Here is a 25,115-nt window from a genome sequence, read left to right on the forward strand (position 1 = left end):
TGAGATGTCGTGCTCCCATCAAATTGAAAGTGAGCTAATATTTTCATGAAATATCTCAGTTTCAACATCTGATAAGTTGTTTATGGTCTATTGTGAATGAAATATAATAATATTATTAGATTTGCAAATCATTGCATTATGTTTTTATTTCCATTTTACATAGTGCCCCAGCTTTTTTGGAATTGAGGTTGTATAATCTGTCTCAAGCTGTTAGGTAGGTTAAATATCTATGCCAGCAGCAATTCTAAAAAATAGTAGAAACAAAAAAGGATGCCATTAAGTTAATAAACTCTGAAATTTATCAAGATTATAATTTCTTTTGACAGCCCTCATTAAGACGTTTCAGTGCAAAAATGCTACATATTGTGTCCTCTGTTAAAAGCTCTCTTGCGCTTTCTCTTTTTGGTGAAAACACTGAGAATAAATCTAAAATACCTGCTAAAATTAACACTGAACATACGGAATAAAAATAAAGGTGAATAGATAGCTAAATATGTCTTTTATGCAGCTCAATAGATTCTCAGTTGCCTGTCTATCCATGTCTTTAACGCCTCTGTGTGCCCTCTGTTTGCCCCTTTATGCTCACTGTGTTTCTTCACCTCGCTCCCTGCCAGGCCATCTTCTTCGGTGGTATCGACCCGTCCATCCGTGGCGAGGTGTGGCCTTTCCTGCTGCACTACTACAGCTACGACTCGTCGTCTCAGGAGAGGGAGGCCTGGAGACTGCAGAAGCGCACGCACTATCACGAGATCCAGCAGAGGAGGTGGGGAGCGTGGGGCTATTCCTAAGGAAATCAATGCATTAGGAAAAAAGCCTGACAGCTCCTATGACACCCTAAAACGACAGTTAAACTGTCACACGGCTGCATTATCGACTCTGTCAGTCAAACATTAAACCATATGTGAGTCTGCCGTGGCTTCTTATAGCAAGCTGAGCAATCAATAGGCACAATCAGGGAAGTGTTAAGGCGAGGAGCAGGGTGTGAAATGAAACGTCTCTGGAGACAAAAACATGCCGGCACATATCAGATAATATTCTCTCATCGATACATCCACACACCTGATGTGAGACTTTATTTGTCTTAGTAACCTAAAGGTTGAGTGTACCTCTACTCTCACACGTCAGTCTGTAATGAATATGATAATTGGACAGGTTTCATCTGTATGGCCTATTAACATTTGAGTACATCAGGCGGTCTCATGAAGTCGGGTAATTAGGCTCCTTGTTCTGACTGATGTGAATTCCTTTAAAGACCGTTTGACTGGAGCTGCCTCTAGGGCCACTAGTTGATCATTAGGAGGAAAGGAGACATGTCTGTGGTTTCGTCCCTCGTCTCCTAACCATCCCTCCTTTCCCTTGCTGAGCAGCTGCAACTTAAAGCAATGCGTTTATGTGATGTAAACTGACTTTTGGTGGACAAAAATTTAGATTACCACCTCCAAGAATCAAACAATTAACAGAATAAATGAAAGAAGAAGGGATGGAAAATGCATTTATTTCATGTTTTTTAAGCTTTTCCATTTTAGCAGAGAACAAAAATTAAGAATAGATGTACTTTATTAGTTTCTGAGGGGAATTTGAATTTATACACTCTGTTTTTTCGATTATTCCCCATGCACATAAGCCAGGATCTTACTGACATGGACAATGGAGCAATATAAGAGACAGGAGCAGAAATCCATGTGAAATATAAACCACGTCAAATATATTAGTGAAGATCCAACCAGGATTTCTGCCTTGAAAAAAGCTCTCCTTACTGATCTAGTTATGTACTGAATAGTAGTATTACAATGCTGTAAAGAAGTATTCACCCCCTTCCTTTGTCATATTTTTTTGCACCTTTGTCAAGCTAAAAGGTAACTCATGCAAAATACACTTTCTCAGGCTTTTCTGACTAAAATATGTGCCCCTGGCCTGTCCACAATCCCCCCAAGAATCAGAACCCCTCCCTACAATGCTTATTCTAGGTCTTGAGTTGAATCCAGTTTTCAAATTTGAATGAATAAAATTAAAAGTGAAAGGCAGCCTATTGGAATAGGTTTTAAACTTCTTTTGCTGGCCCCTCACCTCTATCAAGTGTCTTTTGCTGCTGGAAAAAAATAAAACTAATAAAAACTGAACTGAAACTAAGCATGTTTGCAAAATAAAAACTAAACTCACAGGGTGTAGGAGTAAAAACGAAACTGAAATTGAGAGCGAAAAGTGATAAAGAAATAAAAAATACAACTTAATGAAAACCTCCAGATCTATTACAGCCTTGGTTCTACATCATTTTGTCTGTGACTCTTCCAAATTGAATGGCTTTAAATACTTTTCTCTGAAAAGCCATCACTCAAGTAATGTCTCTTGGATGTAAATACCATAACTCTTAACCTCCTGACACTTGAGCTTCTTTTCGGAATGCATTTTTAGTTTTTCCCACTCATTGGGGATAACAGCAATCTGATTAAAAGCTCAGCCTTGTCTTTGAACAGGAAGTAGTCTAGACCAAAGATGATGTCCACAGACCTTCTGGAGGTCTTGTCTCTGTGTAAAATAGAGCACTAGGTAGGTTTAAGGGCAAATGTTTTGGCCAGTTGTTTGGAGTCTTCAGTCAGAAAGCAAGTCACTGAGTCTTTTTTTTTTTTTCTTTTTGATTTTTTTCAGAATTGAATGATGGTGTTAATATCTGTTATTGTATGTTTGGGGCTTCAGAGACAGCCCAAAATATAGATAGTATGTTTAGATATTTTCTTTTTGAATGTCTGGTGCATTTTTCTTTCCAAAATTCACACAAATTCCTCAAAATTTTAGAGAAATTATCCAAAATCTCTGAGGAAATTCTTGAATATTTTATAGTATCCAACCAAAATGTACCCCAAAATTTATTCTAATTTTCCCTGAATGTTGGAGTGAAACTTAAACGTAGAACCTTAAAATTCCAGTAAAAACTGAAAAAAATTATGTGTAAATTCCTGAAAATTTTCAAGCAACTTCTCCTGTAAATTTGTTATCAAATTAAATAAAAGACAACAAATACATTCCCCCAAATTCCAAGAAATGACAGAAAACTCCCCAAAAAACCAAACAAATTCAGTGAAATTTCCATGAAATCTTTATAAATGTATATGGACACTCACTTCCAAAAAACCCAATCAAATTTACAAAAATGTACAAAAAAAAAAAAAAACCCACCAAAAAAACAAATACATTTTCCGAATTTCCACGAATGACCAAAAAAATCCAAATAAATTCACTGAATTTTCCATAAAACCCTTGAAAATTTCTATGGACACTCTTCCAAAATTTCCAATCAAATTCCCCAAATTCATACAAAAAATGCCCAAAATTTTCAAAGCAAATTTCCAGTGAAACTCTCCAAGATATACAAACATGTTTCCAAAATTTCTGTGAAAAAAAATCCAAAAACATCAAAACAGTTTCCCTGAAATTTCATATCAAATTTTCCCAACATTTTATGCAAATTACTCACACCTCAGTGGACACCTAGACAAATATCTTAAATATTCTAATAGCAGAAACTATAACTGTGTCGTAGGAATAACCAAAATAGAGTGTCCTCATATGTCCTTATACGCAGGGATTTAGGAGGTTAATGACAAATTAAATTTTTTTTGGATCAGTGCACTATATACATATGGTTTGAATAGAATTAAAGTACAAACTTTATCCGACTTGATGGAAGTTAACCCACCAGACATCTCCTCTGTAACAGGATTATTGTACTTCTTTATCTGAAAGTTGCTGAATGTGTTTTTAGTTCGTTCAAAGTTTTTTTTAGTGAGACGTCTTAATTTGACAGCATATCGATCCTTGTGAAATAAGATTCTCTGTGGCCGGCTTTAAGAGGAAGCACTTGTTTTTCATGCTATGCTTTGGTGACTAATATTCAAAAGAACTTTCGTTTTCAGTTCTGTGGAAAAGAAGAGGAAGCTCGCCTCATTTTACCAAGAACAAGCATTATATCACGATTCAGGACTCTAGTATCTCGACGGCTCTTTGAGAAAACAAACTATGAATCTGTAAAAGTTATCAGATCAAAAACAGTGAGGTTCCTTCATTACTGTGGTTCTGTTTTAATTAAGCACAGCAGCCACAGACATATAAAGTGATGAAAACATGCACCAAACTCTTGAGTATCTTCCCCAGAGAGAGAGAAAGACAGAGAAATAAAGTAAGGTGGCCCAGGAGGGTCAAACCGCACAAACAATCGGCACAGAAAGCAAACAGTTGCGTGGCGTTGCATCAGGTGTGTGCTCATTATTCCTGGTGGGGCTGCATGGAAAACAAACAGTGTTAATTAAATCCCCTCTGCTTGTTAGGACATGAGTACATTAGAGCCATACACAGAGAGCATCACTAATACAGGGCCTAACATTTAGAGGGATAGATGGGGCTTTTATGGTTGTGGTATTATTCTCAGCGGGGTGCTAACTGGTGAAATACCCCCAGTCCATTGCTCCCCCACTCTTACATCTGTAGTTCATTTGCAGGCTACCATCAGTGTTTTCCACCAGGGTAACATTTGAGGTAAAGATTGTTTGATAAGGTTTTATTTTTAATCCTAATTACTTAGTTTCCCCTGAGATTGTGCACTCAAAACTTCTGAAACTTTCTCCCAAAGCTTTTCTAACCAGTGTTAAAACACAAAGAGGCAGGTTTTCTTTTTTTAATGCGTTTGTGTGCATTTTCAGATTGTCCATGAGCCCAGAGGAGCACAGCGAGTTCTGGAGAAAGGTCCAGTTCACAGTAGATAAAGACGTTGTGAGAACGGACCGGAGCAACCACTTCTTCAGAGGAGAGAACAACCCCAACGTGGAGATCATGAGGTCAGATTACATCTCTTCATTATCCCCATCTTCCTATTTTTTTCCTCCTCTTTAGATCTTCATCTTTGTCTCCCCGTCTGTCACCTTCACTCACTCCATCCTTATCGCTCCCTCTCCTCAGCCCGGCACACAGGCGTACCTATTCATTTCATATTCTGAACCCTGGGGGAGCTGCAAATGAGTTTCATGCTTTATTGACTCTGACTAAGCCGTCTGAGCACTTTTGATGCATACTCAGAGCTAATGGCTTTCTAAACGAGGAGCAGGAGGATTTAAATAGCATATTAGTTTAGTGACTCTCATTCAGGCTCCTGGTATTTGTCTTGGTATTATATCCTGTGCTGTGTGTGGTGGAGGGCGATACCAGCGCTGCACTTATCTCATGTTGCCTCACTAATCTCCCATCTATTGAACTGATATGACACTGATAACTTTTTCTGGGTCATTTAATATAAGCATGTAATTTAAACTGATCGTTTGTTCTTGCATCTCCTTATCATTTTTATCTTTAATTTTCTAAACACAAACCCCAATAAAGCCTGCTTCCCCCTAAATTCTCCCTCCTCTTAGTTTTCTCATTTATTTAAAGGATAATAATGACAGTAAGAGGGTAAGTGCACTTTATTTGTAGAGCACTTCTCAAGACAGGAGAGAAACTGCTTTACAGAAGCCATTTTAAAAAGACAGTTACTAATGTAAACATGAGTTCAGAGAGTTAAAACAGAAACAAGTTTAAAGAGACGGTCACACTTAAGGTAAAAATGAGAAATACTTCCTGGATTTCAACGTTGATTAACTGTAAAGTTAAATCAGGATAATGACTAGGCTGAAGGTGAGAAAATGGTCAGATTTGAGCACAATTAAAAAAAACACAGGACAAAAACACTGCATTCATAGAGTAGCTAATGAAGGAAAGTGGGGTCTTTAAGGTATAAACATTTCACATCGTCTAATGTTTAAAATCATTAATCAGCCTTTGAGATTTATAACTGTGTTTTTGTGTTAAAAAGTTGAGCAGGCACCCAAGGAAAAATCTTTACAACTAAGGCCGGCCACACACTACAGGATTTTAGGCAAGATTTGACTCCCTCAACGATTGTGGGGGTGTATCCCGACTTGAGCCTTGACACAAACGATTATTTGTCTGAGTAGTCTGCATGTGTGTGGTGTCAACACGATTAATTTACTGCTTCAAATCACGTTGTAGCATCCCAGACCCTGAATCAAACATGTTTGATATTTAAGATTCTAGGCCGTAGTGCTGCTGACGGAGTACTTACAACAACCAATGAGAGCGAGCAGACCGGGTAGCGTCACCAGACGGATCATACGTCCTTTCAATGCTTACAATGATAAACACAACTGTACTTTAATTCCAGCCAGGATTTCATCCTGAGTCTTTCCCTTGTTTTATAATTTGGCTGCACCTGTAACACATGTCAGGGCACAGGGACAGCAAGACGGTATCGACAGACACCCATGTTTGTTTGTTTTTTCTGAAGTCACGTGATCACGTGAGGTCATAGGCAGGTCGGCAGGTGTGTGTGGTCTCCAGTGATCTGACAATCTGGCTGAGTCGTCTAGTGTGTGCGTTCAGGGGATTATAGATGAAAAGTCGTTTGAATCTGTCCTCATGTCTGTGGTCTCCCATGGTTTTAAAATTGTTTAAGATTTAAAAATTGTCTAGTTTGTGGCCAGCCTAAGACGACAAATAAATCCCTGGGGAAAACTTCACAACAAAGCAATATCTGTAAATACAGGAATTCTCAATTATATAATCAAACCAACTGGGCTTTTATTTTGAAACTAGGGCTGTCAAATGATTGCAATTTTAAATTGCAGTTAAGCCCAGAATTTCTTTAGTGAAATGCCATTAATCACATCCTTTTTTATCACTAGTCCATGAAGTGCTTTAAAAGTAAGAAGTGGGGGCACAGATGGCCTGTTGGTAAGGTTGCGGCCCATGTATGCAGGCAGTCCGGGTTCAAGTCACTTCTGCGGCTCCTTTCCCATTAGGGCTGAACGATTTGCAAAAATAATCAAATTGCCATTTTTTTCCCCCAGTATTGCGATTGAAAATATGATTACTATTAGGTTCCTAATCTTATGTATTTTACAACAAATTCAAGCAGTAAACCATTCTATGTTATAACCTACATTCAGCCAGGAACACTCTAATCATACATTTTACCATTTTATTGCAAAATGGATGTACAGTTTTACTGGGCAGAGAAGACTCTGCTCAAAAGAAGCTCCCTGGGTTAGTCAAGCAGCAGGCTTTGACTTTCCAAGGAGTGCATGGCTAGAAACCCTCATATAAATATACACTTTTATCTATCCATATTTAATGAAATTATTTCAGAAGCAATTAATACATTGTAGCATGAATCTGAATATGAGGGTACAACAAGATTTAAGCTATAAGGAGGATGCTGGGGTGGAGGAGGTTAAGCTTTACCAGCAGCAGTGTGGTGCATCAGTGTTAATGCAGGCAGGGATAAATGAGAGGTACGTCATATCTAAATGGACAGCTGTTGAGGAAGAGCTGTGATTGGCTGTGGGAGCTGGGAGGCTGGGTGTATGACTTCAGTGAACTAATGCTAAGCTTCATTAATGTTAGATTAAAAAAAACAAGGGCAGAACAATAAAAAATACCCAATTGCAATTATTTTTGCTCATATTGCAAATTTATTATCCATATTGTTCTCAAACTGATACTTGAATGTTTCCATAATGTGTGGAGAATCTCTGCTGCTGCTGCAAAAATGGCTTTTTTAAACTTGTATTTTGACACAGTTCAAGTTAGAGAAATATTGCAACTTCTGTAATTTATAAATTGCAGCAGGCCATTTTGCGATTTAGTCTAATTTGGGATTAATTGCCCAGCCCTATTTCCTATATGTCTTTCCCCTAATCTCTCATCCCTGTTCCCAACGCTGTCCTCTATCCTCCTTTCTGATTAAAGGCATAAAAGCCCAAAAATATCTTTAAAAAATGTGGTAAGACCATATTAAACAGAGCTAATATTCCCACTTAGACATGCCTTGCAGACAACTTTTGCACAGATTTGTCACAGAAATTAGAAACTTAAGGAGTGGAATTGCATGTGACAGCATGACGTGTTTCAGGTGGTATAACATCACATGTCCTGTAATGTAACTATTGCACATGCGGACATGACCATTGCGGTTGTAAAAAGATTTATCAGTCAGTACTACTGTCAGGTGGTGAGGGCAGTGCTCAGAAAGGCTTTGCCTTGTGAACTTTAACTTTACCAGAAATTGTTATGGCTAGGGATGTGTGAGGTTAGCAGGCTAAACAGCTAAATTTGAATATCAATCTTTTTGGTGCAAGTTTATGAGTTGGTTAAACTTTGAGTATATCATTTTTTATAAATAGTGGCCTGAAATTGTTGTTGTTGAATCTGTGATGAAGCTTTCTGCCACTAGTAGCTGCTGTAGATTCAGTTATGTCCTCTCTCTTCCTGCCAGAGCTCTCCATTAACTCTCTGCCAGAATAAACATGAGAAGACTAGCAGTTAGCATCTTGTAGAAACAGTGCAGTATTACAGTATTTGATTTAATGCTATTTTTAAAGAATTCTTTTGGGTATTTTGCCTTTATTTTGACAGGACAGCTGAAGAGAGAAAGGAAATATGGACAGAGAGAATGGAGGACATGCACCCAACAACTGAGCTGCACCCGTGCACCATATAGCGAACTAGTAAATAGAAATTAAGATGTTTTTAGGCTAAACATACATTTAACCACTCAATTAGAGTGATCAGTACCCACATAAGGCACAATATTATCTTCAACGAGGGATGAAAGCTGGCAGAGCTAGCTGCTAACTTTAGCCACACTCTACTCAGCATATCAGCCTCATGTCATAAACCCACCGACACAACAATGATGAATGATGAATTTGACTGTTTTCTGAGCATTTTCTCCACTTTGACCAGTCCATTAAATGCAATTTAAATACAAGTTTAGCCAGATAAGAAAATAGTCACCTTGGAACTTTACTACTTGTAGTTTTATCACAAATTATATGGACTGGCACAGTAAAAGAAATAATGCATCAAGATTTTATCAAGATTGCACAATTTAAATACAGGTTACTAAAAAATGTAGAGTAATTTAAGCAGCATACAGTAGCTTTAAATTCTACCTCATTGGGGTGCAGGTGGCCTAGTGGTTTAAGGCATGCCCCATGTACGCAGATGGCCCAGTTTGAATCTGGCCTGAGGCCCTTTACTGCACGTCTCTCCCCCATTCTTGTCCCTGTTTCTGACTCTATCCACTGTCCTCCTCTATCAAAATAAAGGCCCAAAAAAAACCCAAAATATATATTTAAAAAAAAATTCTACCACAACAATATGTGCCTATGCACAGTGTTAAGACGTCCACTTCCCTGTTAATATCCCACTAGCATACATCAGTTTGCTCATGGGTAACCTTTCACCCCACATACAGAGGCTATAGTCCTTGAAGACGGCAGCTTTGAGTTTGACTCAGACTCTCAGCCTCATTCCTACATGTCATTCTCTTCTTCCTTCCCCAGTATCCTTCTCTGTTCACTGTTCTCTCCTAGAATAAAGGCAGAGATTAAATAAAGGCAGATAACAGCTAAAAATCCCCAAAATAAATGTTTAAAAAAATCACAAAGCAATTCTAAAGCCCTAAGGGTTTTTCTTTTGTTTGTGAAACTGTTAGTGATGCATGAGAACCACCAGGGAAGTTTTCCTTAAAGTATTATCCATATACAAAATAAGAAAGATCATTAATTAGCTCCCTGGTAACCAGAGGAGTTGGCATAGCAACAGCTGAAGCAGGGCATAAGCAGCGATGCTGGAACACATGTTGGAGTAATCGCTGCGTTTGGGTGGGGCTGCGTTTTCTGGCTGGGCTTTTTCTGTGTTCTACATTTCTTCGTTATGGACTGAAAAAAAAAAACACAGCTGAAAACCAAAGATATTCATCATCATTAATGTTCATCTGTCCTCTCCACAGGAGGATCCTGCTCAACTATGCAGTGTTTAATCCAGACATGGGATACTGCCAGGGCATGTCTGACCTGGTGGCCCCCCTGCTCACTGAGATCCAGGATGAAAGCGACACCTTCTGGTGCTTTGTCGGCCTCATGGAGAACACCATCTTCATCAGCTCGCCCAGAGATGAAGACATGGAGAGGCAGCTGGTAGGATGTTTGTGTTTAAGTCAGGCAAATATCAGGACAAAATCTGAACACGATGTAGTACAAGGTTAACCACAGGCTCATTTATCATCCACGCTCAAAACATATACGGACAGAGTGTTCTGTCAGTACTCTGCAACCATTTTGTCCTTATTTCTGCATATTCTGTAGAAGTTTATGTATATAGACCATATGTTGCAATACCACTGGGACCACGGGGGCAGTGTTGAGCAATAAAGCCAACAGTTAAAGTCAGAGCTGCAAAGCACAATGATAAAATGATTTGAAAAACAGTGGAATTCAACTTTAAAATTCCTCCGTGTAGTCAGGATAAGTGAGTGTTTGATGCAGCAGGAAATATGTTTAGGAAAATTTCCCTAGAGTGAGTGGAAGAGGGGGATGGTGTTCATTTCCTTGATCGGCATGCAACCATAATAAAACGACTTCATTATGTTTTCTGTTCAGCAGTAGATTCTTCTCTGCTCTTTTGTTGATACCTTAAATATATCGAACTATGTATAACATTGATATGAATTGCAGTCATGTAGTTGGCAGAAAAGTCTTTGCTGTAAGATTCATGTCAAATGAAATGTAGCTGGATTCCAGGGGCAGCCTGCCTCATTTTTCTGAGTGTTTTTCAGGAGTTCATCTGAGAAACGACTTTAGATCTCATCTCCTTTATCTCTATAGCTTTTGGCTTTTCACTCCATCTTTATTTGTTTTGGAACAGCACTAATCAAGTTTGTCTTCAAAGTTATTTGGACTGAAGTCCAATGAAATACGTCTTTGTTTTCCTTGTGAAGGGAGGGTGATTTGGTCGCAGTAAATTTCAAAGCATGATAGAAGATCAAGCCTCATAGAGCAGATTTGTGTTTCAGGCTTTGTGATGAATCCAAAATATTTCAGGGAATTTTTCTCTACTTTATTAACCAAAATTGAAGTCCAGGAACAGCACGGATGCATGGGGAAAGAAATTATGCCTTCAATTGTTTAATTGACACCAGCCATGTCGATCTCCTGTCATGCAGGATGTGTCAGTCAGGTTTGTTGATTTTAGTTCGGTTTGTTCTTTTAGTTCAAACATCACTGAAGGATGTACAAATCAGGATGTTAACCTTAACACTGAATGATGCAACCCACAAGGAAAACTCAGCACAAAACAATCTCAAAATTTTAGATACTTACAGGGCAACAGAATTTATGTAGTTGGTTTGCCCACATAATGAGCAGAGGCTTCTTATGGCAGGCTGTCAGGGTTCAAGACTGACCTTTTTCATGTCAGTCCCCACTCTCTCTCCCTGATTTCTGACTCTAAGTATAAAAAGGTATGGAAAAAAAATCCCAGGATGACTTTAAAGCTTTTTGATACTTTTAGACATGTTTTAGGAAATCAGTGAAATGCCCAGGATAAAGTTTCTAGGACTGTTTATGTTGTTGTGGTGTCAAATGGTATCAGTGCTATTTTCATTTTACTAGCATTGTACAGTGTTTTAAATTCAGGTACCATGACCAACTTAACATTAAAAAAGTAGGGATGCACAATATTATTAACCTGACACGCCAGATGGATGTGTTTCACACATCCATCTGGGAAAGCTTCAATAGGAAAGATTTGAGAAAAGGCAGAGGATTTGAAAAAAACTCTGAGTATGATTGGGTGAACGTTCTGTCTGTCACATCTGTACGGGCCAATCAGAGCAACACAACATGTGATGTAGCCGCTATCAAGTTGCGCGGGCGCAGCTACTGACGAATAACACAAAACATGGCGACTATAGACATGTAAGTACTCGACTTTTGTCATTTTGAAAAGAAAACAACTCATTGCTGTTCTTTGTTCTTCTTTTAACAAAGAAATGTCGTCAAGTTCTGATTAAACTGGTGCTTTAGCAGCATCCACGCTAATCTCTTCCTCCATAACTGCACCAGCTCTTGCTGCTGCTTGTTTACATCTTGACTCTGCTGCGCCTGAAAGTGCTGCCCCTCGTCGCTGATTGGTCCTGTCGCTTTCTAACCGGGCCCAAACGGTTCAGATGGGAGCTTTGCAAGATGGATTCGCCAGTGAAAAACAAGGAAACGGGCGTATCCGTCTGCTTTGCAAGGATACGATATTATCGGTCTGGAATCGGTTTCAACAGATATCAAAATTTCTGCTGATATTTACATATCTACATATTTTGCCTGTGTATTTCAGCATATATCGAATGTAAATTTTGTCCATACATACTAAATAATTAGTGGAGTTTTAGGCTGAACCAATAGAGTTATGTCAGTTGAGGTCTTTTTTTTTAAATTTATGCTCATTCTTTAAACTTGAAAGTGTTTTAAGGATTAACGTTTGTTTCCTTGGTCATCCTCAAACCTTAAAGTGTGTCCAAAAGGACTGAAATTTCTTGTCCGAAAAGCATATTTAAATATCGGTATCAGCGAAAAATAAATCTGTAAATATCGGCATATCGGATATTGGCTAAAAACCCAATATTGTGCATCCCTAAAAAATAAGTCAATCTTGTAAAGTCCATGGATTGGCCAGATTCCATGTTTGTCATCAGGCAGATCCATGATGCAAAGCTCTAATCTATTAGTCTTGTTCCCAGTGAGAGAATTACCTGTGTGGTTTAGGCCCTGTTTACATGTCATTCCTTTCCCATCTTAATTTCAAATTGCTCCATGTTCAGATGGCAACATTTTGAAAATAATCTCCATGAAACCACAGGAAACACCAGAAACGCTGTAGTATACATGCCAGTGTAATTTTGTAATAACAGGAGAAAAACTGAGTACTATCTACTTCAATTTTGGATATCTGGAATTGATACAGATTTCCTAACAAAGTGAAACGTGGACATTGATGTGTGTTCATACATTGAGTTTGCTGGCATTATACAGACTGTTTTCACATACACAAAGCAGAGCCTGAAGGCTCTTATATCAGCCCAGTTCATCAGTGATGGATGAGAAACTTAAAGTTTTGTTTATACAAAGCTTTAGTGAAGTTGTTTCTCTGTATTTAAGGGATTCTTTTACTTCTTTTTACTCTGGCTTATTACTAAAAGATCCCTCTGTAGTTGTTAAAATGGTTTACAAAAATCAGGGTATAACCTTTATCAAAAAGAGATCAGCGATTTTACTTAATTTAGTTTGATTTTAAACCCCCATTTAACTTTTGTTTTGTTTTTAATGTGACAAATTCACACAGAACAGTTCTTGGCTTTCATAGGGTCAGACACGCTCACCTCATGAAACATTCACAGTTAGAACTTCAGTATTTAACCAAATAGAAATCATGTTAATTTACAAGGCCTGCTTTATCTTATCTGTGATAAATATCCATGGACTTGAACATTTTTTGGTCTTTCCCAGCCATGTTTATCAGACATCATGGGACTGTTTGCACAGCTACAAAACATAATTTGTTGTCGTTTAGTGCCTGTCACCTTAGATATTATTTTACCGTTTGGTTTATCTGCTGAAATTTAAGGCTTTAACTTTCCTTTAAGGTAAGAGGAAGGAGAATGGAGTATGTTGTCAGCTACTCTAACAGCCCAGCTTCATGTGTCTTTATTAACGTCCCGTTGTGGCTCCAAACATTTCTGTAAATAGATTCTATCAGCTGAGGATCTAAACTGACCATGGTGAACATCATCAAGATGTAATTGTTAAAAAAAAATGACACTTTTCATCTTATATGAAGATGTTTTCTCCATATGGATTATTGTCACTAGATTGCTCTTTCTGCCACTCAGTGGCTGGAACAGTGTAGCCTCATGCTGCTGTGGCTAAATGCATAACCTCTATATGAAAGACAAAGCATTCTTCCAGTCACCTCCAATGTCTTCTTAAAGTTGGAGACAGTTCAGCCCCCCAAAAAGCACACAAAATATATTCAAAAGCAACCAAATTCTACAACTTCAAAGAGCAAGAGTAGTGTCTCGGATTTAGTAGTTTATTTTCTCTACATAGTTGTTTCCTTGATAAAAAAAAAAAACGCCATGATTTTGTGCATGCATAAGAGAAACTCTGCAGTTAAGGCAACACCTGCATATATTTGTGTACAGGCAGAGGGAAGCAGAATCATCTTTGCTGAAGAATGCTAACACATCATTAGAAAACACTTGAATGTGTTTGTAATACGGTGTGTTCCCTCTCTCTCTGACCCTCAGATGTACCTGCGGGAGCTGCTGCGTCTCATGCTGCCCCGCTTCCACCAGCACCTGACCCGGCTGGGGGAGGATGGCCTCCAGCTGCTCTTCTGCCACCGCTGGATCCTGCTCTGCTTTAAGCGAGAGTTCCCTGACACCGAGGCTCTGCGCATGTGGGAGGCCTGCTGGGCACACTACCAGGTCAGGGCAAAGTCTGAGCGGCTGCGTTTGCATACGCGGGTTTGTGAGAACAACTTTGCATAAATGAGAGCACGGAGGCGTTTGACGCTGTGGATGTAGCACCATATTTTGTTCTGCTTTTTCAGACGGCAGGCAGAAATGTGCTGGTAAAATTTTCTGTAATGAAATCCATGTTATTCCCTTAAATCCTGTCAGCACAGACTATTGTAATCCTCCTAAATACTCATAAAATGTCACATTACATCCCGGTTTTGGATGAGTTTAATGTTTAATTCAACAGGGATTAGGAAATCTTTCAGTAAAGATTCAATATTTATAAAAATCTCACTGATTTAGTTTACATTAAATTGGACAAAACTGTAGCAGGAGAAAGTGCAAAAAGAATTAGATTGAGTGACGAATCTGCAGCCTCAGAATACTGGGGGCTATTAAAGCTGTGTCAAAGAGATGAAGGCTGAGTCAGGCAGTGAGTTTTAGCATCAGCTCCTAATTTACAAGCTGCTGCAACAAAAAGCACGAAGATACAAAGTACTTAAAAAATCTCAGAAGGGATGAATAGAAAAGCATATATAACAAGCATACTCTTATAAATCACACAAAACAGTATACATTCAATCACAAACACAAGTAATATGCACAAGGAGGCAGATTTCATTAAACTTCTTACCTTTGAAAATGAATTTTAGCTTGAAATGAAACGATTACCAGTATTAATGATAACCATGATAAATTTCCCCATGGTTAAAATTGTTGGTACCCTTCCATTAAAGAAATAAAAATCAATAAAAGTCATTAAAATAAATTGAAACCGACAACAGTAATAATGAATTAAAATTTAAATAAAATTTACTAATGAAAATCAGACGTTGTTTCTAAATTGTGGTTAAGTAGAATCATTTTAAAAAACAAACTAATAAAACTGGCCTGGACTAAAATAAACATCCCCTTCACTTGATATTTTGTTGCACAACTTTTTGAGACAATCGCTTTAATCAAGTGATTTCTGTAACTCTCAATAAGACTTCAGCAAATGCCTGTCCCAGGTATTTTGGCCCACTCCTGATAATCCAACTGCTTCAGCTGTCTTAGGTTTAAAGGGTGCCTTCTCAAGACAGCTCCTTCCACAGATGTTCGGTAGGATTTAGATCAGGGCTCAGAGAATATTCCAATGTTTTCTCCTTAGCCATTTCTTGCTGTGTTTTGGCCCATTATTCTATTGGAGGATCCATGACCTGTGACTGAGACCAAGCTTTCTGACAGCAGCAGGTTTTGATTGATAGTCTTGAGATTTCATCGTACCCTGCGCAGATTCAAGACACCCTGTGCCAGATGCAGCAAAGCAGCCCCAGAACATGACCGAGCCTCCTCCATGTTTCACAGTAGCCACAGTCTTCCTTTCATAGGATGCTTCATTTTTGCATCTGAACGTAGAGCTAATGTGACTCTACAAAAAGCTCCAGTTTTGTCTCATCTGGACATTCTCCCAGAACCTTTGTGGCTTGTTAATATGCATTTAGACTAATTCCAGTCTTGCTTTTTTATGATTAGCCTTCGACAGTGGAGTCTTCCTCTGTCATCTTTTATTAAGTCCACTTTGGCTCAAACAGCGACGATGCGTTCTGACACTGATGTACCTTGACCTTGGAGTTCACCTCTAAACTCTGGAAGTTGTTCTGGGCTCTTTGGTTACCACATCCAGGGAGGTTGGTTACAGGTGGACCTTAAACTTCTGAATGATATGGTCAGCTGTAGTCACAGGAACATCAAGCAGCTTGGAGATGCTCTTATAGCCTTTAAAATGCTTGTCTATAATTGTCTTTCTAATCTCCTGGGACAACTGTCTCCTTAGCTTTCTGTGATCCATGTTCAGTGTAGTCAAAGCACAGTGACTACTTTTTATTCTTTGAATAGTCAGGCTGACTGATTTTAAGTTAAGTGATGCTATTACAGGACACACCTTAGTTAAACATGTCCCTATGGTCACATTATTTTTGATATTTTCTAGGGGTACCATCATATTAGTCCAGGCTTATTTCATTAGTTTAATTTTTTAATGATTCTGTTGAACCACAATTCAATAGCAATGTCTGATTTTCATTAGTTAATTTTCAATAAATTTGTATTATTACTTTTGTTAGTTTCAAATTATTTCAGTGACCATTGTGGGTTTTCTCTCTTTAACAGAAGGGTACCAACAATTTTGTCTATGTGTGCATACTGAACCAAAGTGTTATCTGAGCGGAGAGCACCCAGTAGAATAGATAGTTTGATATAAAATGTATTTATTAGCATTTTAGTGTTTGATCTTTGTCTATCTTCTGCCTTGTGTACTTCCTGCAGCAAAAGCACAAACAGTATGAATTTAATAATTTGCAGTGCATTTTCATACCATGTTGTGGGTTATTAATGTGCCAAGAATGGTTTGATTTTGATTTATCTTCTAGTTTTAAGCCCTCCACTTATTGTAAATCTTTCACTCTCTTCGTAGACGGACTACTTCCACCTCTTCCTTTGTGTCGCCATCATCGTTCTGTACGGCGAGGATGTGACAGAACAGCAGCTCGCCACTGACCAAATGCTCCTCCACTTCAGCAACCTCTCCATGCACATGAATGGAGAGCTGGTGCTACGAAAGGTACACCCATAAATGCTCTTTAGGCCTTTTCACTTAGTTACTCTGCACTTCTGCACTGTACACCTAAATCACATGCATATCCATTAATCTTTGAATACAACAATAGCTGCTGATTTATGATCACGACTACTAGAGTTCTACCGCAGACTTCTGCGTTACATTTAATTTAAAGTGGCACTGCTGCAGCAAAGCAGCTGTACACTGTAACCTGCCCACGGAGGCCTTGGGATGCTTAATGGGATGCTGCAATGCCATGCAGAGGATTTATGATCTGCATCTCTGCCGTGGAGCCGTGCCTGCGCCCTCATGTTTATGGATGCTTTGTTTGTTCTGCTGCAACCACAGGCAGTGTGTTTGTGTTAGCATGCAGCGGGTGTAGCTCCTTTTGTTGTTGCCTGCGATTTTGCATCTAAGAGCAGGCTTGCCAGCTTGTTTAGCTGTTGGCAACACTGCCACGCTGACCTTGGCTTGGTTTTATTTCCTTTAAATGAGAGTCAAGGGTAGTGACTTTTTAAATGTTTAATCCATTAAGTTTGACAAGTTTAAGTGAGCGTTTTGCAGCCTCTGAATTTGATTCACTACTGTTCACTAGTTTTACCACATTTAGATTTCTGTGCAGAGATATGCGGCAACAATTACAGAAGTGCAATACATATCAACCTTTTTCTACAGAAGAGAACAACATGCATCAAACATAAGGCTAGATATTTGGATCACACATCCTCACTATTACTACAGTCAAAATTAGTCAAATTTACAACCCAAATTCCAAAAAAGTTGGGGCACTTTGTAAAATATAGATAAAACTGATGGCAATGATTTATCCATATTTTATTCATAAGAGAACATAAACAACATATCAGATGTTAAAGTGCCCCAACTTTTTGGGAATTGGGGTTGTATTAATGTGGAAGTATAACGATGAACTATTCTAATTTATGGAGACAGGGTGGAACTAAATAAATAAGTTATTCTTCCCTTCTGCCAATCAATCATCTTCTTTTCCTCCAGGCTCGCAGCCTTCTCTACCAGTTCCGCCTCCTACCCAGAATCCCGTGCAGCCTACATGACCTTTGTAAACTGTGTGGCCCGGGGATGTGGGACAGCCGCTACATCCCCACTGTGGAGTGTTCCGGCGAACACCCGGATTCACAGAGCTGCCCCTATGGAGGCACCTCCACCCCACAACCCTCCTCACCTTCCCCGTCATCCACGCCGTCGCCTTCACTAAACCCCACCCCCACGCCTCCACCAGAGGGCAAAAGAGGCTCCAAAACGCGGGACATTTTTACCTTTCGGAAACAGTCCTGAGGCCAGGGCTGCAGGGAGCTTGGCTGGTCTTTGCTCATGATAAATCAGCATAGTTCTGGATCCTTCTACTGGATTCTTGAGCTGTCTGCTGCCCCTTCTCTTCACAGCCTCGGCTCCTTGTTTCACTGTCTTACAGAGGATTTTTCACGTGGTGCATCGTGGGACACTGCTTTACCAGAGCGTGTTTTGCAGCATTCAGGGTCACGTGGATCCGTGCGAGGACGGTTTGCTGCTGGCAGTGAAGAGGCTGGACAATCAGCAGGCCTTGTGTTGGTCTGGAGCTCCTTCAGGTTCAAGTCTGCTGCTGGCTTGGCATACTTCCAGGGGTCTTTGTGGGCTGTGGGTCACATCAGGGTCTGAGGCAACCGGCCTGAATCCGTGCAGACTCTGACTGAGGGTGAAATGAAACTGGAGACTTTAGAAATGTTCTCACAATGGAATATCTGTGTGAATATCAGATGACATTTGTGCGTATCTCATGGCTGAAAATGAAATTCTAACCCTTTGTTTTAACAAGGAAGGGTTCACCTATGAATAGAATTACAAGGAATTATCAGTACCTTTATGTTTTCTTCAAATTCATTCCCAAACAAATGAATGTGTCCATTTATAGCAGCAAATATTTAGCAATACTATATCCTTGCATGAGCGGTTCTTGGTGTATAAAGGGGCGCGATGTGTTGTTGCAAAACACAAGAGCCCAAAACAGGTAAGAATGTGTTTACATGACAAGTGACTCACATCATGATTCAGCTCTGCACATTTCCTCATCAGATCATGAAGGGGAACATAATTTTTCCTGTTTCCTTGACAGGGAGGAGGAAGCTAAGGGTATGTTTCCTTCTGATAAAGTCAGACGTTCTGCTACCTTGGGTTTAACAAGAGTGGTGTGCCATGAAGCAAGTTCAACATACCCAAGATTTCTGAGAGTAAGCGGGCTTGACGACAATTTAAGCTTCATTTACAGACAGTGGGCTATCATGAAGCTGGTTATAGACATTCTCAGGCAGAAAAGGGGGCATTTTCACCTAATTTGACACTTTCTATAAAGAAACTACCACCAGCTGTCTTATTTCAGGATAAAAAGTAATACAGATGAATACATAAACATTATTATAGTATTAAAAAAGAGAAGATACTGCTGCATTGAAGGACAGAGACACTGCAAACATTTTTTTTAAACCAGAGCCCTGCCTCCTGCTTGCTCCTGAAGGATTTCTGACCGAACAGATGTGCCAAATCCTGCTTGCATCCTTCACGGATTCTGAAAATCCATGTTGAATATTCAGAATAACAGACAGTGTGTTTGATAAAAGGCAATATCGATATGTTTACTTTATCTCCACCCTGATTAATTTTCCTCTCAGAATGAGGGAAACCCTTAGACAACAATCACATCCTCGTTATGCATAACTAGCCACACATGGATAAAAAAAGCAGCTTGGAGGCTCAGACTGATTTAACTCCTGGTTAAGGCTTAGTTATAGTAATGCCAAAGGTTTTTTTTCATTTTAATCTTGTTTACATATGATTTCTTTTAGGTCATACGGAGGTCCTGATCTCTGGAAAGTTTGTGTGTCATATAAAGTGCAGCGCACTTCCATCAGCTCTTGCAGACAGTAGGCTAACCTTTACTCTGTTAACACCTTGATATTACCGTCCTCATCATTGCTTAATGCAATGAGGCCAGTTTACATGGAAAGGGTTTTTCCCCAGATAACAACATAATGGCCCAGCGTCTCTGCACACCGGTGTGTATATGCAGTGATAGGCCAACAACACAATAAAGGGAGTATTAAAGCTGTGCCCTCTGGCTTATTTACAAAGGTTTAGCGCGCACACCCTTTTTTGTGGAGCTTTAACAAAGCATCACACAGCAGGTGGGCCATGTGACTACAGATGAAACAGCAATTAAACTGTGATTTCTCATTCAGTGATTCTAACACCAAAGTGTGATACATCTCCGGCGTTATCTTGTTCAGTATGAGCACAGAGAAGTGTTTTAAAGAGAGCTTTCTTAGATCAGGGATTGTGGAACAGGTGTATCATCCCATTCAGATATGTTTCCTTGTGGTCGTGTTTCAACAAAGTCCAGTTGTTTTCCAGTGTTCTGAATATTTCTGCTACCGCAGTGCTAATCAATAGTCTATCCCTGACCCTCCCCCTAACCATTCACCCAATCCACATAGAGGCAAAGTAGCACATCTCCATGGGTACCAACAAAACCCCGGCTCTGTCACTAACTCATACAAGCTCGTAGCAAATGGAACCCATTCAACTCAGGTGTGAATGATGACTCGGCACAACATTTTAGGATTATTTAGAAATCTGTACATATTTAGGATTTTTTCATGGCACCGGTTTCAAACCAGTAAACCCAAGAACTCTTCTGAGGGACATCAAGAACAACTGGAGCAATGGTGTGGCGTGCAAATCGACACAGACGCACAGACAAGGCACTAATTCTAGTAGTAAGATATCAATTCAATAGTTGGTAATTCCATTCAGCAAATTGTTTGAACCTCTCTTTAATTTGTAAAGTTTTTTTTTTTCTTTTGTCTTTTTTTAAACTCCAGTGACATTGCTGCAGCTCACATATTCCTAAGACTCAGGTTGTCCTGGAAAAAAGGATGTTTCAAGCTTGACAGTGACCACAGGGTTGATGTTTTACAAGCTTTTCAAGACAAAAAGTCCAGGCGTGACAGAATGGTAAAAAAATAGCATAGGGCTGAGAGGGTTAATGTAAGCCAAAGTAGCTTGCTCAAGTTTGAGTACCAGTTTCCTTTCCTCCATCCTTTGTTGTCATTTAATCCACATTTATAAAGCCAAAATGGTACCAAATGAAGAACAGCTTGGGAGCCAAACAACCAGCTCTAGTGAGCTGAGCCTAATGATGTGGAAAAGAGACTGATTTCCCATCGCAATGAGTGACACTAGAGGTTGGTGAGGCATACATCAGCTGAGGAAACACGGGTTAGATCAGAGTTTAATGAGGTAAATTATCATAAAACTGTACTGAGCCAAGCTGGAGCGCTTCTTGGCTGCTGTTTCTCTGATTTTTTTTCTGCACTCTGAATACTTGGCATAGCTGTAAACAGCTCAAAACATGGCCTTTTTGGTAGCGTTTCTCTATGCAGAAATCACAAAGGGAGTTCTACGCTGCTGCTTAACGTCATCTGCAAAGAACCTAAATCGAGACAGGTTCTTGGCAAAGAAAAACCCTGACTTCAAGTTGAACAGAGCAGGCTTATCCTCTACCCTTGCTTCATGGTACACCTCTAGTTTACCTGGCTTTGTTAGATGAAATTAAAGTCCCTTTGGTGTTTTATCTGTAGATTTAAAAAGCACTTTTTGACATAAAAAGATCATGGATACTAGAAACTGATGATGTATTACTTAATTTTTTAATCATCTGTGTTGGACCTGATGTCATTGTTTCTCCTTCTCTTCACTCTCACTTTACAATGAAGCACTATCAACACTTCAGAATCAGTCCACATGAATGTATTTGCTGTTTTTCTGCTTCTTCTCACACTAAAATTTCTCTGGATGTCTGCATGACTGTGTGCATAAACTTGAGTGACCTCTAAACATCTGGTAATGAGTTGGAGAGCAGCCATAGAAGCCCCCCCCCCCCGACTGGTCTCTTTAATTACAGAAGAGATCATGGGGAAAACCTGGGAGAGGGAAGAAGAAAGCAGGTCCAGCTGTTGGGAATCTTCAGAGGAAAAAGAAGTGAGAGATGTGGAGAGGAAGGGGACGATTTAAGGCCTCGTACGGGGATGTATAGTGATCTTAACTCTGTGATTTGCAAGTCCCAGATGTAAAGATGGTCGCCGCTCTGAGGCTTTTTCCCTGAGAGCTTGTGAGTGACACTCCCGGGGGGCGGGGGGCATCTTCAAATTGCTCCTAAAATGTAGCATTAAGACCCTCAATCAGACTTCCTCCCCCTCCTCTCCCTCTTCCTGCTTCTCTTGTGGTCTCTCTCACTCAGCGAGCAGTCTCTTCAAATGACATTCATAACTGCTCCTTTTCCCTATTAGTTATCATGTGCAGCTGCTCGCTCCAAATGCCTGCAGAGTTTTGAAGATTGGGAGGCAGCGTGGAAATGAGCAAAGTCAGGGATGCACGCTGGAGGAGTAATGGAACTGTGTGTTTGCATAAAGGAACTCATGAATTTTATTAAAATCCTCGTTGGAGTCACATTCTCTGCACAGACACTGAAAGTCACGAGCCTAATTAATGACTTCTATTTGAAGGGGTTTTTATCAGAATCACTGAATGTACGAGCTCCATCAGTTGTTGATGTATTACCGAGCAAAAACAGAGCCCATTCTTATTGCTGGTATTAATGAAACCATCATACTTTAAGGGAACATCTCCAGAGAGGGTTTGCTGAACACCAAAATGTACTAAGTATGTCACTTTTAATGCCTTTGTGACAATAAATGACAGGTGATTGTGATCTGATACCAACTGAAAACACTGCTGGGATTTACACTCCGATACTTCTCATTATTAAGCACTGCTCAAGAAGTTACATGTGGAAAGTATCTGTGTGGGTTTTATTCAGTAAATACAAACATAAGCACAGAAAGACACATTCTTCTTTTATTACTTATATAGTTGAAAAGAAATTGTGTTTGGTAGATTCTTTTTTGTTATAACAATGCATCTTGGAAATAAATCTTACACCGCTTGAAAGCCTGTTTATTTCCCTTAAAGTGGTACTAATTTTGTAAGGAACATGGGTTTGTGTGATGAACAGCAGAGCTGAGTATGTGGGTTGCACCGATGAAAAATATGCCAAAATTGATTGATCTGATACAACTTGGTGCTGGCAGACCTGTAGTATCTTCTCCAAACTGAAGGCCAAGTTCCATAAAACAGATGTCGAACCCAGGAATAATACCGATATTTACTGACGCTTATGATTCAAAAAGTCCTAAAGGTGTTACTGGTAAACTTTACAAAAGCTTCAGTCTGAACAGTAGGAATACAACAGACTATATTAGGCAGCGCTGGGAAAAAGAAGCTAAGGTAGTCATTTCAGAAGAAACGTGGCTTCAAATTTGGGAAATTTAGTCCTCCACCACACATTTGTTATTCTGGCGTAATTTCTGCTGGAAAAACCTAATATGATTTTTTTATTACCCCAAAACAGAAATCAAAGTTAAGTGGGTCACAGTTCTTTTGCTGAAGGGGATGTCAGATGGTTTCTGCAGACTATTTTCATATTTTTTGGTCCAGCCCATGTCTTGGTACCTTGTGGAATGATGTGAAGCAGGTAATTGTAAAAATCTTGGACATAATGTTTGATTTCTACTTCACCTCTCTGTTCCTTGGAAAAATACCCGAATGCCTTTGTAGACGGGATGCATATCTTTTGAAGATATTTATGGTTGCAAGTAAGAAAGCAATTACCAAGTGCTGGCTTCAAAAGAATCCACCAACTGTGAAACTTCTTGTAAACATTATAGACTACTTGCATAATGGAAAAAATGACTTTTACATTGTGTCTTCAAAAGGAAAAAGCAGAGAAATATTGGGGAAAATGGAATTGCCATAAATGAAAAAAATCTCAAGTGTTGCATTTAAGATTGTTAGACTGTGCTTTTGTGCTGTGCCTGTGTTTTTTTTTTTATGTCTGCTTTATAATTTTGAGAATTGCACCTACCCTTGTCCTCACCTGTTTTATGTTACTAATTTGGGAAATTAAAAAATTAAAAAAAAAAAAAAAAAAAAAAACAGATGTCGAAGACAAGCTATGAAGTGGGCGTCCCAAAAAGACTGCTTCCTCACCCTGTCAGCACTTAGGAACCATATGTGCAGTTGAGGTTTGCAGGACAATATGGCTAACAGATCTCTGCCCAGAATATCCAGAACAGACTGCACACAGCTAGTCTCCGTTCTCATAGGGCTGCCATGACAGTCAGGTTCCAGTGCACTGGTGTCGGCAGCCCGTGCGCTGGAACCTGACTGTGCAGAGGATGTTAAAGTGTGGAGAAAATGTGGAGAAATATGGGCTCAAATAAACGTCATAAATATTTTTGACTTGTAAAAAATACTTTGTATCTTAAAAAAACATTTTGTGCATAGAGTCAAGGTTTGCACACGTGCAAAAAATATTTGCACCTGCAGACATATTTTGCACGTTCAAAGTATTTATGAGCCTTATTTGACCCCATGGAGCAGTGGTTTCCAACCTGGGGTCCAGGACCCTCCAGGGGGGGGCGCCAGAGATCTCAGGGGGGCGCGAGGCTTTGTTTGCTCTGAAGCTGCCAAAATTAGATTTGCAAATATTGACTAAAACCATGATAAAGCAGTTATCAAGTAGTTTATACAGAGGTCTTTTGATAAGAAAGCATGCACAGGCCTTTTTATGGTTTTATCAGTGAAACAATCAAAATCTAACCATTGACCATTCTTGATTAAAGCGGTCATTTTCCTCAACTTTCCACTTCAGGCACTTTTAGAGTTCAGTTTTTCCCTCCAGAGAACCACAGCAATAGACTGGTTTCGTGTTTTCCCCACCAATCACAACACAGCATTTCAGCATCAAACCCAGTGATGGACAACATGCAAGGCCCAGAAATATGCTGCCAAAATATCCCAACGGCCCCCTAGTGGCAGCTGTAGTCCACTCAATTTGGGCTGATCTTCCTGCAGACGGCAGAAATGATTTATTAAGGGAAAACAAGAATTGAATAACCCTGTGTTAGTGGGGCCAAAATATTTAGTTAAATTGAGTTTTTGGGAGGTCCGGCCCCTTTGGTGTCTTCCAAGAAAAAGCTGGCCCTT

At 39.5% G+C, this 25,115-nt stretch overlaps 1 protein-coding gene across 1 annotated transcript in view; it reads left to right on the plus strand.

Annotated features, from left to right (window-relative positions):
• The window catches only part of tbc1d16 (TBC1 domain family, member 16), a 50,030-nt gene extending 27,024 nt beyond the window's left edge, over positions 1-23,006 (plus strand). Inside the window, exons 8-13 of the mRNA XM_041778497.1 lie at positions 615-763; positions 4,695-4,829; positions 9,842-10,028; positions 14,189-14,368; positions 16,857-17,003; positions 18,015-23,006. Of these exons, the coding sequence (XP_041634431.1) occupies positions 615-763; positions 4,695-4,829; positions 9,842-10,028; positions 14,189-14,368; positions 16,857-17,003; positions 18,015-18,314 (1,098 nt within the window). The 3' untranslated portion in view covers positions 18,315-23,006. The remainder of the gene's footprint in view (positions 1-614; positions 764-4,694; positions 4,830-9,841; positions 10,029-14,188; positions 14,369-16,856; positions 17,004-18,014) is intronic.
• The last annotated feature ends 2,109 nt before the right edge of the window (positions 23,007-25,115 follow it).

The sequence above is a fragment of the Cheilinus undulatus genome, linkage group 21 (assembly GCF_018320785.1).
Source record: "Cheilinus undulatus linkage group 21, ASM1832078v1, whole genome shotgun sequence".
NCBI lineage: Eukaryota > Metazoa > Chordata > Actinopteri > Labriformes > Labridae > Cheilinus > Cheilinus undulatus.